This window comes from Anopheles cruzii, chromosome 3, assembly GCF_943734635.1.
Source record: "Anopheles cruzii chromosome 3, idAnoCruzAS_RS32_06, whole genome shotgun sequence".
NCBI classification, from domain to species: domain Eukaryota; kingdom Metazoa; phylum Arthropoda; class Insecta; order Diptera; family Culicidae; genus Anopheles; species Anopheles cruzii.
This window is the reverse complement of record NC_069145.1, coordinates 44,440,570-44,454,971: the sequence shown is the minus strand read 5'-3', so window position 1 is coordinate 44,454,971 and position 14,402 is coordinate 44,440,570. Positions and strand designations below refer to the sequence as shown.

General features: G+C 46.8%; 1 protein-coding gene across 1 annotated transcript; it reads left to right on the top strand.

Annotated features, from left to right (window-relative positions):
- The first annotated feature begins 13,333 nt into the window (after positions 1-13,333).
- LOC128270474 (hatching enzyme 1.2) lies at positions 13,334-14,331 on the top strand. Its single transcript, XM_053007877.1, has 2 exons — positions 13,334-13,976; positions 14,060-14,331. Exons 1-2 carry the CDS (start codon positions 13,334-13,336, stop codon positions 14,329-14,331), a joined length of 915 nt encoding a protein of 304 aa, XP_052863837.1.
- Positions 14,332-14,402: the final 71 nt, after the last annotated feature.

The following is a 14,402-nucleotide window of genomic DNA, read 5'->3' as shown; positions in this document are numbered from 1 at the left end:
CTTAGGAAACGGTTCCGGAAGCGGTGTCGCCAGACGGGCCAGCCCCTCGATGCGCGATGGTTGTTTATCAACCATTTCTAGCTAATTTTATTTAATTTCAATTATCGGTCCCCAAAATGCGCTACCAGCTCCAAGGCGGAGAGAAACCACGGACCATGGTTTGTGAAGGACACACAATTCGATCAGTGTGTCCGCCATTTTTGTTTCGCTGCCGTCTCCGCCGGGCGGTCCTGGCGCTTGTTTGTGCAATGACAAGCACCACACACACACACACACAAATGACACAGCACCGCGGAAGGGCCGATGGCGCAATAAATTATTTGTGAAGCCAGTACCGTGACTGGAGGGATAAATTGGATAAGCACAACGCGGAAAAAGGTAGTAATCATGGTTCTAGGTTCCGTGTAACCGCGTGCTCGGTGGTTGCAGGCATCGACGGTAAACACCGCTGACGGACGTTCGCTCAATCAAACGTCCTCGCCGTGTGGCAACAGCGGCGTGTATTTTCCGATCGGTGGCAAAACGGTTAAAATGCCACCAACACACTGGACTTCAATGGTGAACCATAACAAGGAAATACAAAAGAGAGCGTGCTTAAAGCTGACCTGTCCTCGGCCAGTTGTTGTAGATGTAAAGTTTCATTAGATAAAATAATAGGAAAGAACAATAGTGAATGCTATGCAGCTATGGCCTACGTATAAAGTGAAATGTACTATTTATGGCTTATTTACAAAGCTGATGTTGTTGAGGTAGTCTCGTCGGTTTTTTTTTGTCACTTTTTACTCTTTTTCAACTTTCATTGAATGATTTCTTACTATTTTTCAACTTGGTGATGTTTAGCAAAATTTTGTGGAATTAATCCTTTATTCTTCATATCTTAATCAAAGTCAACCGGGCTACATAGTCTGATTAACAAATTGCACGTATAGCTTTGAACAAATAACGCATTTAATTAAAACTAACGATGCGGAACCCAAAATAGGGAAACCGGTTTAAGACCTGATAAAAGACTAAACCGATGTCTATGGCGATAACAAGTAATATACAGGGTGAGCCAACAAAGGTTCTCTTTTTCATTTGGTTATAAGAACAAAACAGTGAAATAGCTCAAGAAGTGGAATATACCAATCCAAGTATTTTTCAAGCAAATTTTTAAGTAACATTATTTTATGAGCTTATAGAACATAATATAGTTTACGTTTCGCTGTCTATAAGTACACATCCTTCGTACTTCGCTACAATCTTGGTGCTTTGGGTCAATATCGCCTCTGAGTATCATGATAATGCTTCTATTATTCTAAATGGCTTGCAAAGCCATTGCCCCATTGCATCTGTCGATGCATGGGCTGTATACTAAGACATTTTTTTGGAAAATGTGTAATGTTCTTGGTTGTCCAATGAAACGGTTCAGAACGATTCGCGAAGTTTATCTAACCAAGTTCATCCAACTGAATTCATAAGATCAATTGTCAGCTTTAAGCGTCATAGGTTGTATTGAAGTAAAACTGTGCATTGCTTTTTGCTTTTCAATATAGAAAGTTTTATTTCCCTTCCATTACTATATTACCGATGAGTTCTGCTGCATTGGTTTTTCATGGACAAAATGGTAGAAGAAAAAACTAATAGCAAAATGGAAAAAGACTCCAAGAAACCATTACGCCTGTTTCGCGTTTAAATGGATCAGCCGAGGATTATCTATTACAAAGTACACTAGAAGATTATAATCCACGCCCAACAACTAATAAAATATTGATACGTTCAAACCGAAATCACCAAAACAGACTAAAAAGTGTACATCTGATACTCAACGGTCTTTTAAGAAAACCTATTCAATGTCATGTCTTCCAGTCGATTGGTTAGATTTTCAACACAGTCAAAAGCAAAAGTTGTAGCTCGTTACTGTAAGAAACTGTGCGTTTCTGCTGACGAATGAAAAGAATTACTTGCATTACTTGCATCATTGTTTTGTCTGGCCTTTTTCGCCCTTCACAAGCTTCATAACGAATCACCTAACGCCAAGCTTCACCTAACGTACTTTGTAACATACCCTTCAAAGGAATGCTTGTGTACTTAAGAATACTTATTTCAGTTGATTTACAATATCATTGTCATTGTACGAGATTGATATTTGAGCAAACCTATGCGTTGTGCTACTTCAACGTTGTCCGTCGCATCTCAACTCGTCACAAATCCGATAGCCAATTCGCAGGGTGAAACCCCAACGACGGGCCCGATGACCGCATATCCATCTGCGGTTCCGAGAACGCCATTTCTCGCTCCTAGAACCCGTGCGCTACCCGATGCACGTCGAATTGGCTGCGTTCGAAACATTGTGCAGTTGCGGAAACGCCTCCCCGGAATCGTGACAGGAAATTGGAAAACCGGGCACACCAACATCATCCTCGCAGGACTGCTACCGATGACCGTAGTGGGGCTGTATTTTTTTTTTCGGGATTATCCGGCAGGCCCGGGCAACAATCTGGGACACCATTTAGCCGGCGGCTACGGCAGAGAAGAGCTGGTTCAACAAAAGACAGGACAGGAAAGATGCCCCAGGCAAGGGAGCAGGTCGTTGCCACTGGCCCGGGATTTCTCTGTCGTTTTTCTCTCTCTCTCTCCCTCCCTGTCCCTATTTTTCTCTACCTTCCCCTTTCTCTCTCTCTCTCGCTTTAAGCCTCGGCGTATGTGCTCGAGTTAAATATAATCATTAAATATTTAAACCGTTTTCCGGCCACTCAAAGCACGCTCCCGGTTTGCCACGGCACGGACACCATTGGTACGCGTGCGAGTCGTTCGAAGCGGAAGGACGTGAAAAAAGGACGAGCCAACCAACGTGCCGTTACTGCGCGTGCAGATGGTCGTGCCTTTTAATGTCGATGATCCTTAGAGTGCCGTGGCCGTGTGAAGTACCACTGCCGCAAGCGGACCGCTGCGAGGCAGCAGCCGTCGCTGCACATGTCCTCACGAAAATGGTCGGTGAATGAGACTAGTAGAATCGCCGGCTCCTAGGCTGTGGGTTGGATGCTCCGGGAGATTTATTACAATCATTCGTGCAGTTTCTTTGTCAGCCCGGGCGTCAGCTGCGCTCCGCTCTCCGTTGCATCCCCGGAATGCGCCGGCAAGTCCTGGACCGGCTTCGTACGGCAGACGATGAATACGGCGAGCCCGTTCAAGTGCTCACGGACTGTGATAACGGTGCCATTTTATGCGCGCCTCCAGCGAACGTCCTCACGTCAAGTGAGCTTCTTGGCCGCCGGTGGGATGGAATTAATGCCGACGAACAGTGTGTCCTTTATTTTGGCGTGCCAGCTACGTACCGTGGGACGCAGAATGGAAATATTTTCATTAAGTGCGCTGTTTTCTACGGTGTTGCTTTAATTGCTAAGAAAAGGGCCACAACAGTGTCGCAAAAGAAAACTGAACACAGGTACCCGATGGTGCTCGCTGTGACTGCCGTGCTTGCGCCACTCGTTGTTGCAAATTGTCATGTGGGGAACGATGAAAACATGATTGAAGGACTCAAACGGAATGCTTGCTTAAAGGACACATTAGACTTCAGCTTAGCACTAATTACCGGTTAGCCGTGTATTACCGGTTGTGCTGTATAAAAAATATTGTTTATAAATTTATGTTTGCTTCGATTTGCTCATTTCTAAAACATCATACACACTTCAATAGTCTTACACATTTTATGAAAAACTAACAGAACGATTGAAAGTGCGCCTAAAAAGTCGAAGCGAAACGGTTTCGTGTTCGATCGGCTGTGCTGTCAAGGGTGATATTTTCAAAGTATGGCAAAGTAACGGTGGGCACTCTGCTAAAACCCCAGCACTTTGCCACGACCTGATTGCTCTTAATCAAACCCATTCCGCCAACACGTGACAGACGCCATCCTCGATGCCACGCCAGTGATTCAATAAGCGCTTTCAAAGATATGGCTCAAGATTCAATAAACCTGCCCCGAGCGGTCCGCTGCCGGCGGACATGATCAGACACTTTACCAACACCTCACATTAGTATTCAACCGTGACCCGCTCGATTCCAAACTTAATCAATTCCTGGCAAAAGCATGGTTGGGATGGTTACCCAGTTTTTTTTTCTTCTTTCCTCACCAGGTCCTCACAGCCACGTAATACCACCCTGTCGGAGGTGCTATGCTTTAAAAATAAATAAAAAACACAACCACGTCCACCGAGTGACGCATACCGGAACGGCGTCGATATGGGTTGATGGAATCGAGTTACATAATTCCATCATTCTGACGCCAAGGCGATACATCCCGTCAATTTGCATCCAATTTCGAGTGGCGAACGCTCCGCGTCGTGTACGGGTCGAGGTTTAGGGTTCGAAAGCTTGCTCGGTCCATTCCAGTCCTCCTTCAGTCGGGTGACGAGCTTAAATGACGAATGCTACCCAGCACGGCGCATTACAACTTCACCATCAGAAACAAGCGTGTAGAAAGAAAACGTGCTTCGAACGGTTTTCCGAAAAGCGCACCAAATTTGAAGCACAAAATAACGGGCAACCGTACGACGGTTTCTGGGCATCGGATCTCCTTGATCCCTCGAAAGGAAGGACTCGAAGCTACGCGATCGTAACATCAAAAGGAGAAACAATGTCATCAGCAAGCGACTCCCGGTGTGCCCATTTCACGCTGACGTTAACTAATCCCACAGAACGCTTTGGTCAACCGTTCGCTTTACTTCTCGTGAGCTTGGCCTCCAATCGTCCAATACCCCATCTACAGAAGCAACAGGGCTCCGGCCCAGTACAATTGCAATAATGGCGACACCAACCCGTAAGAAAGGTTGATGATGTCCCTTTCAGCAACAGGGTGACAGGCTAAAACCAACAAAAAATAGTCCCACAAAGGAACAAAACTTCCAGTCGCATCGCATCGTAATGCTGTCCACTCGACCACGGACGACGTAGTGTGGCGCCAAATAGCGTTCTAGCAACCTCCTCACAGAGAGCTCAGGGAAGCAACTCAGTAAGCGCTTCGCCGGGTGTCGGAGCACAGGACGAAGGTACACCAAAATAACACCAGCGAACGGACAACGGCAAGATTCATTTCGCAGCCACAAAACAAAACACGCCGACGAGCCAGACGCCACCACCTTACGATCCCGTTTCGCCTGAGGACCCCTCTGAGCTGTGCTCACCAATTACGCCCCGGTATCGATTCGTGTTCCTCCTCAATCCCGACAGGACTCAGGCGTCCAACTTTTGGGCCCGCTAACGGGTGCTTTCAGTACGTGTCCCCGGGCCCGCTCTCGAAGGATATTGATTTTTCTGCAGGGCCGGTTTCGCCTGGACGGGTCGGGTGCTGCTGGCTGCATCCCGGATCTAAAAATAACCGACCACCGAGAGCTACGCAGCCCCACCGGAAGACGCGGAGCTGGCATGGAACCGGCACACCGGACCGAATTCAATCGTTGACCCAAAGTGTCCTTGGTTCGTGATTTGGATCGCGCGCTCGGTTCGGTACCACACGAAGCCAGCAATCCCGACCGTGCCAGGCAACGTGGCTGTGGCCGTATGTCTTGGTCGCCAAGGAGGGACGTGACCCGGGCTGGGGGCAAGGATTTGTTGTACATTCTGCCACATACCTTCCCGCCCAAGAAGATGGTCGGATGCAGCCCGTTGGGTAACGGTTACGCTCAGGGCTCTCTATTGTGGCGTCCATCCCAGGAACTGCAGTATCGCTTTTTTGTTGTCATCGGACCAGCTACGATGGCTTTTGTGTGATGAAATGAGGCGAATTCAATTACTACAACGAATTATTTAGTTCAATCTTCATTCTGAGATGGTTGGGCGAAAATAGAATCCATTGCATAAGAAACAACATTAGCGGACCTACTTTGTGTGCAATTGAAAGCCGCTAAGATGACGCCGTTAACGTACAGGAGGACATGCTCAATGTAGGCAAAGTTAGCGCTGGTAATGATTGTTCCACAAAGTAAGCGACTAACGTCTAACGTTTTACTCCGTTCGCGTAGGTCACTGTGCAACCGGCACCGCACTCGGGATCCACTCTGATCCGCAAGAGAGCCCGGAAATCCTGTTCCGTGGCGAAGTCACACGCCAGCCAATGGCGTCTCCACGATATCTCAACGTCTTTGCTTGCGTTTCCATTTACAAGTAAACTGCATTGAAGCTGACACAGGCACCCCGGGGCTAGATGCACCGGATGGGTACGGAATGCATGTAGCCGAGCTTTACGAGCTGTCGCAAAATCAGCCACCCAACACACGACAGTAATCCAATCAAGCGGGAATTACGGTACAATTTCTTTCGGTAAAATTACTTTTCAATTTGCACGCCATCCGGAGCGTGTGGCCTCCGTGGGCTTGCTTAAAATCGAAACCGAGCTTCATGTCGTGGCTTATCTCGAAATGAATTTATTCTGCCCGCCTGATCCTGGCCGTGCTTGCCTGAGACGCGCCGTAGCGGCGCCGGAAACAGTACCATTTTATAATCGACACCGGCGCCCGCACGGACGACAAGCGGCACAGAATCTGTTTAACGGTGGATAAAGCGAGTACCTACGGAGTACCAACACAGGGAGATGATTGTCTGAAAAGACTGCCCGACTGGGACCGAATGCACTGGGACTTCCGGTGAGCGAAGAATTGTCATTAAATTACCTATAAATGCTCGGCTCGGCATCGGGATTAAGCTCCCGTAGCCTGCCCGCTCTGTAATCAAATTGCGATGATCGTTGCACTTTTGGCGTCCAGTGGTGCCGTTTCGGAGCACCGAGGAAAAACTGAATGCCAGCCAGCCAGCCAGCCAACCAACATCGTCTACCCTTGGCCCATAATGCCATCTTAATCGAGTTATAATCATACGGGCTATAAAACCGGAACCATTATGCCATCATGCCATCATATCGACGTGTTCGGATCGTGCCAGGACTCTCAGGTACGCAGCCGGGCTTGCGTGTAAGGCCGGTCAGGAGGCCCGGCTTAAGCGAGCAGTAAGTTATGGATCCAAAACCATAAAGAGCTATTAACGGCGATGGCAATGAATGTGGGCACTGAAGGAAATGACTGTCGACCGGGGTCGCATTTTTCTTCCACCGACATTGCATTGCTACAGTCATGCCACTTCACAGCCCGTTTTATATCTTTTTACAATCTCGGCGTCGCCGCTCACTCGCCTCTTTTTGCCGTGCGAGCCAATTTAACGAACGAATAAATTCTTCTGCGAAACTGCGATTGCGATTAGCCAACAGCTTTTTGGGCCAACGTTCTGGGTGTTGTTGCTATTTGAAAACTGTGCTGCTAAAAACTATAGTAGCTGTGGAGGAGAACACTTTCAAACTTAGTCATAATCTAGAAGAATTAAAGAGCTACCTACAAATTGCATAGACAGTGTATTAGTGTTCTGCTTCGTCTAATGTTTTTTTTATTGCGCAAGTAAACGAGTTGAAAATGTTCACTCAAGTTTCTTTCTTCTACTTAGCAATTGCTCAGGCAAGTGACTGGCAAACAAGTTTTGTTGATTATTAGTTCACAATGTATTGGAACAACATCAATGCAGTTTCTAAGAAACTTAGACTTGCTCCATTGGTTAAGACTTCGATTAAGATCGTATTCCAATTGTTTCAAATAAAACATTCAATTTATTCTATTTATTAAAATTTGATTAACCCTCTTCAAAATGGGTTAACGGCGAGTCCTTCAATCATCATTATGGTTTATTATTATATCAATAAAAAGATAAAACAAATTTTTTAAATTGTGAAAGCGTGCCTTGTTGGCATAGTACTTTTCTTGGTCTACGCGAGGCCACTATGTGTGCTTATTTCAGATTGATCTAATTGTCCACCTCTGCAAACCAAACTGTAATACAGCCCCAAGCCGAATCCCGCAAGAAGAGGCAAGTTGCTATGCGCCAACGGAAGAAATTAAAATTGGTAAATACTGTCGCTGCACGATGTCTCCCTTAGGAGGTCGCGCAACTTCTACGTAGCTCACCTGCGGAACACGTGTAGACAAGCCACCGGATGTCACTAGCCGTAGTTAGTCCGACACTGGCGACACGTTACCTGTCCCTACCATCACAAAGTCCATGCATATGCAACGCTAGACATTCATAATTAATTGTTGTGACCGTGAAGTCCGTTTGTTCCGAGTTGTTCGTAACACTGAACCAAAAGTTTATTGTAAAATATGACCATTGGTATAAAAAATCTAAATGTTAGTAAAAATACAGTCTAATTTGGTTTTGAAAATAATGAATAAACTTTAATGTGACGGGGTTTAGTATCGACTATACTTGGAATAAAACGAAAAATTCGTTTTTTAAGAATGTCGGGTTGTCTAAAATTCGCCGTATTCGTCTTTTGCTGTGTGCATCAGATGTTGGTATGTCCCATCTAACAGTACTAGAACACAGTGAATCCCAGTGCGGATCCCGGGATCGTTACACACAGTGCAAATTCCAGTAGCAGCTCATCACTCTCGGCAAAAGCTCTCAACGATTTGCACTTCATTGTGAATTCTTCGCGAAGCTCGCAATCCCTCGCGACCAAACGCGAAACACGGCCAAGGCGGCAAGCACTAACGGTATGTCAGCATACTCTTTGCCCCGTGGCATTACCCAAAAAAAATCGTGACATCCCCCTCATCAGCCATCAGCGGACGATATCCTATGCTTAGAGCCGCACATCGTTCCACGATCCACGAGTTTTGTTAAGGCACCGTACAGTGTCAAGCATGACCCTTATCTCGCGACACGTAAACGACAGTACAGTGGATAGTTATTTAAATAACCTAGACAAAGAACATACTCAAACGAACATGATTCAGTATTCTGTCCGAGGTCTAGTACCTAGTCTAGTAGTACCAGGTCTATGCGTTGAGAATCGGAAGATTAAAAAGATGGCTGTACCTGCCGGTTGGGACTTCCCAGTTTTGCTGTTCATTCATCATTACCTTGTGTTGATATCAGATAAATGATTTCAGGTCGAAAAAAAAATCGAATCTTTAAAAGGGTTTTACTAAGTCAATTTTTGTGCCTGAAAATGACGTTTTGCGGAGATTATTATTTTTCTGCTCCTCTTGAAGAAAACTACTTTGGAATCGCACCAAATGCTTGTCGGGACTTCTGTTTGGAAGATCGCAGTGCTTTAAGTGGTTTCAAAAATTTCAAAATGGAGATTTTGACTTAACAAACAAAAAGCGTCGAAGGACTCCAAAAAACGAACTTTCTGATGGGACAGAAAGGTGCGAAGCTTCACAAGCTCCTAAAACCTGATGAAAACGTTAATTCCGACCGCTACTGACAACAAATGATCAATTTGAACCATGCATTGATCGAAAAGCAACCAAAAGCCGTTTCTGTTTTCTAAAATGGAGGCGCCTAGTCCCTCGTGAAGTGAAGCTGACTTGTGCCCAAAAATCAAAACTGTTTCAGGAAACTATCAAATCACTTGGATGGGAGCTGCTATCCCTCCCCGCGTTATTCACCAGACTCCGAATATCTTTTTTTTTTCATTGATGGGACACGTATTGGCTTAGCAGCCCTTCGTTTTTCTACGAGGAAGTCGAAATGGGATGACTAATTTACTTGAAAAGTCGAAGAATTCTTTCGTCTGGGAATCCATGATTTAGCAGAGAGATAGGAGAAATGTATAGCTAGCGATGGCACCTACTTTGAATAAAATAGAAAATCGCATTAAAATTTTATAAACATTTTTTGTGTGTTAAAAAAGCTCCGATTCTCAACGTATAGACCTGGTATGTAGGTTTAGCACGAGATACCAGATTTGACATATTTTGAACTTATCAAAACCTTGGTGTCTTATAGAAGCAAGATAGCTAAGTAAGTACGTGCCACTTGTGGAGGTTGTGTTGGCCAGTTGGACAATTATGCGTTGTTTGCAGAAATATTTAACAGCTGTGGCGGTCGAAGTATCCAAATTGTGTGTGGATCCAATTCTGGATCCCTTAACTATGTTTTTATGAGTTCTCTATTAAAAAAGATGCTCTAAAGATTAGAGCACGGATCGAAAGAATAGGTTGTTCTATTCGCAAGATCCAAAACGTGCATTTTTTGCGTAACTTTGCAGCCATAGTTGCTACTCTAATAGTAAGATTGGACATAACAACAGGAGCAAGATTATTGCCTCTCTCCTAAGCCCTCGGATTTATTTGCAACTTCCACAACAGACCGTCAACTAACGTAGTGTCTGCAGGCATAGAAACGACAATTACTAAATAGGCCGTTAACTGCACCATTCATTGTGTACACTTGTTAGTCGGAGCAGAGTAAGGCGAGCATAAGCAAATGTTTGCTCTATCTCTGACTTACGGGAATATGCTAAAATCTTAGGCCAAAGCCCAGTACGGCCCAGGTAATCCGATAAAGCTATGACAAAAGCTATAATTACTCAGGCTATAAACACCAATGCACACACCGCGGACGAGAATGTAGCGAAAGCGGCCGAAGCAGGACAAAGCAAACAGTACTGCGAGACGGTTGTGTGCTTTTCCAGAGCATTAGCGTGCCATATGGGCTCAGCATCTCACCTCTACGAAAAGGCGCTCGTTTCCTGTGAATAAGATTTATTTTTTCGAAACGATACAAGCACCGAAAAGGATACCCAGGGTGGGCTGAACGGACTGTGAGTGAAAGTACGAGAAAGCACTTCGCAACGGAAACAATACAAATTCCCCTGTCTGTGGAATGCGATGCACGAAAATTGCATTTTCTAATTTATGAAACAAGGAATCCCCCGGTGGACGGTTCCATCTCAAGGCGAATCGTTGCCGATCGCGAAAAAGCACGTAGCAAGAGCCCTGCAGAGCGGAGGTCGCGAAAGGTATTCTAATTCATATCCCCTCGGGAACCATTGACGGTGGGGCGGCAGGGCCACCTCACCGGGCGCTATCTGCACGTCCGCACGGCAAAACACTCGTCTAGATTGATCGTCCGTATCGTCAGTGTAAACAGTGACCGAACCGAAGTTCTTGCCCAGCTGCCATCTTGCGGTGGACAGAGATTGCTGCACCAACCAAGCGCCGAGGGGTGCGGCGCGACCGGAGAGGACCGGGGCATTCGACCCGGACAATACGATTGTGCTGCATTGCGGATTTTAAAATCCCGTCGCTCCCCGAAACTTCCTCCGACACCGGAGCTACTGGTGTAATGGTGGCCACACCACTGGATGAACGTGTTGTTTTTCTGGACCAAATTTGCAAGTCCACGGCATGTTGCTGGGATGCGTTTTTCCTTTCGCTTTTTGTTTTGTGTTTCCTTCGCTCTCAGTTCCGATGACACCGCGGGTCACGCAATGCCGTACTGGCAGGCCGTTACTACAGGCCGTTCAGGAAACCCGTGCAAACGATGTCCTGGCGGGATATTATCTTCGTCTTTTTGTTGGTGAACCCGCTGGTAACCTTGAAAGATATGCGCCCCTAATCCAGGCGGAGACTGGCGTGCCGAATAGTGGCGAATGCAGCGTGCATGTGTTAGCTCTCGTGCCGGCGATGCACACCAGGCACCGCAACAATCTTCCGGGCCACGGCTGACGACCGCAGCACGCAACACCAGGGTATCCTCGCGCCAGCTACGATGCGACACTAATCGGCCGATTCCGGTACACTACGGTCCGGAATCGACCAACGGCACGACATTTCCCCGACTCAACGATGTACGCGCCAAACGGTGCGCCGACGCAGTGCCACCTACCTCGGTCGCAGCTTTCCCCAGCTGGAGCGGTGGGTTCCTCGCCGAATGTCGGCTGATGTTGATCATCTGAGAGCTCGCCGCACAAAACACAAAACACTTCTTCGTCGCTGGGAAATGATTGGGTCAGGTCATGGAAATTCGACCGATGTTGCCCGGCTGAAGCACTCGGGAGTGGTTGTTTCGATGTTTCGTTTGTTTTACCCACTCTCTCTCACCACACCCTCAGTACCCTTCAGCGCCAGTTCTGGTCGTCCGATTTATGCAAAATAATTCGCCCCTTTGCTCTACCAAGCCGACTGTTTCATGGCTTGCTCTTCTTGATGCCGTATGGTGCATTTGCTACGATTATGATAAAAATTACTGATAATAATTACTATTATGCCAACGAACTTTTAGGTATCGAATGGCACCGGGTAACATCGTTCTCATAGCGAACAGAAATAGAGTTTCGGATATTACTGTTCATATTTCATCCATTGCCCACAAAAACAACACAAACAATGTCCCTAACAATACAGTGAATATCCACGAGTTCCCAAATTCTATCAAAGTTCACGTCAAATTGCACGATCTTGGTGGTCAATTAACCAGAACGCGAAATTATACGCCCATCAGTAGTAGATCGCGCAGTAGATCGAGAACCGCTTTTGTTGTGTGGCTCGTTGTCCTGTGTTGCTGAAACCACATATCTTCTAAGACCATATCTTCAATTGGAGGCCAAACAAATTTTTTATCATCTGTTGACTCCGCTCGGAATAGAAGGCAGTTGGTTCGTACCTCTTCATTTTCTAAACCCCGTATATAAGTATGTCCTCAAATCTATCCGCCTATATTGCAAAAATAGTCCTTAAAGATGTAAAACCAACAATTGAACTTCATTAACTGTGTCTAACTGTCGAAACGTAAGCAGTGAAACATTCAAAACATCCCGATAGTTAGTTTACTCATTTTTAAATGTTCACTTAAAAATAGCCTCGCCCACTTTCATCGCGGCTTTTGATCGTATGGCGATGGCATAGAAAGTGCAATAGAAGCCCCGTACCTGACCATATCTGGCAGGGCAAAGGTCCGACACCGCGTGCGATGGGAGGTCCCATTGGGTCAGTCCACTTCCATAAATTAACCATGCAAAACCTACTCGATACCCCGAGGAAGATAACCGTATCGAACCTCATCCGATGTGTGCCTCTCAAGCGATACTAAAAAGAAGGTGCCAATCAACGGAGAGTGCCCCTACCAAACCCTACTTATCACACTCTATGATTTTCTCTCTCTCTTTCTCTCTTAGTAAAGCCACGAGACCAAGACAGATTTTGCTGGAAGCCAATTCTCGCGGGCCGTGCACGCAAAGCGATTGATTCGCCGACAGCGTGCGCCACAAAAACAAGTTTCACTTTCACTTGGAACAGGCACACAGCACCATTGCCGCCATCAAAACCTATGATCGGGCTCGCGCACCGGCCGGAATGCCAATGCGATGGAGAAATTTCTTATTCCGCGATCACCGCTCGGAGAGTCAGTCGGTGAATGACACCGGTTCTGTACAGACTCTCCCTCGGGCCGAAATAGGTGCGTAGTGGCCATTCGCGGATCGTTGCCTGACTACGCTAGTGCAGAATACCCTGTGGTGAGGATGGGAAGAACCCGACTATGGATTGTGGTTTGTGGAGTGTGGATCGTTGCTCGCGGTCTAGACGCAGCCGTGGTTCTACCCAAAATCCCGGACGTGCTGAATCCACCGGTACCGGACGGAATCGATCTGGTGGAACAGTCATCTTTCCTCGCAGACACCGAGCAAGATCCGGAAGTGACACCAGGGCTGTTCCAGGGTGATATGGCAATGGACAACCGAATGTACCGTTACTGGCGTGTGGGGCTCAACTGGGACGTCTTTCCCGAACGTGTGTGGCCAAACGGTACCGTTCCATACGCCATCAGCCCACTGTACGAGGTGGACGACCAAGTTACGATCTTGCAGGCCATCCGTACCCTAAACTTCATGACGTGCGTAAACTTTGTGTCGTGGAACGGGAAGGACAAAGACTTTCTGCTGGTCTGGCCGATCAAGTATCCAAAGGGTTGCTGGAGCTACGTTGGAAAGATTGGAGGAACGCAGATCGTGTCGCTACAGCCCCCGGACGACCGGAGCCCGAACTGTCTTGGTAATGAGGGCCGTGCCATACACGAGCTGATGCACGCGCTCGGCATCTTTCACGAGCAGTCGCGTGCCGATCGTGATCGGTTCGTGAAGATCATCTGGGACAACATCATACCCGGTAGGTTCGGTTTCTCAGGCTCTAAAAGCTTTCTCGTGCTTCATGAGTGGTTCATGCGGGTCCTCTTTTCTTGCGTTACACAGCGTTCAAGTCAAACTTCGAGAAGCAATCGCTGAAGAACACAACCTACAGCTTCGAGTACGACTACAACAGCATCATGCACTATGGTAAAAACTACTTCAGCATCGGGAAGGGCAAGCCGACGATCGAAACCAAAATGCCCGGCATCAAGCTCGGGCAGCGGCTAGCCTTAAGCAAAACGGACTGCCTGAAGATCAATGATCTGTACGGTTGCCTGGACAATCCCAAAATAAGCAAAAAGTACTACAACCTCTGCAAGACTCTCGGCATTTAAAGCTTTTGCAGCGCACCGTACCGTATGCTTCCGTTCGCCTGGGTAATTAGGTTAGTTTATATAAGTGATTT

Excerpts from the sequence above, each read along its gene's own strand:
- LOC128270474 (XM_053007877.1), top strand. The coding sequence starts at position 13,334 with ATGGGAAGAACCCGACTATGGATTGTGGTTTGTGGAGTGTGGATCGTT. Across the intron at positions 13,977-14,059 it reads CTGGGACAACATCATACCCG|CGTTCAAGTCAAACTTCGAG; the intron begins GTAGGTTCGGTT and ends TGCGTTACACAG.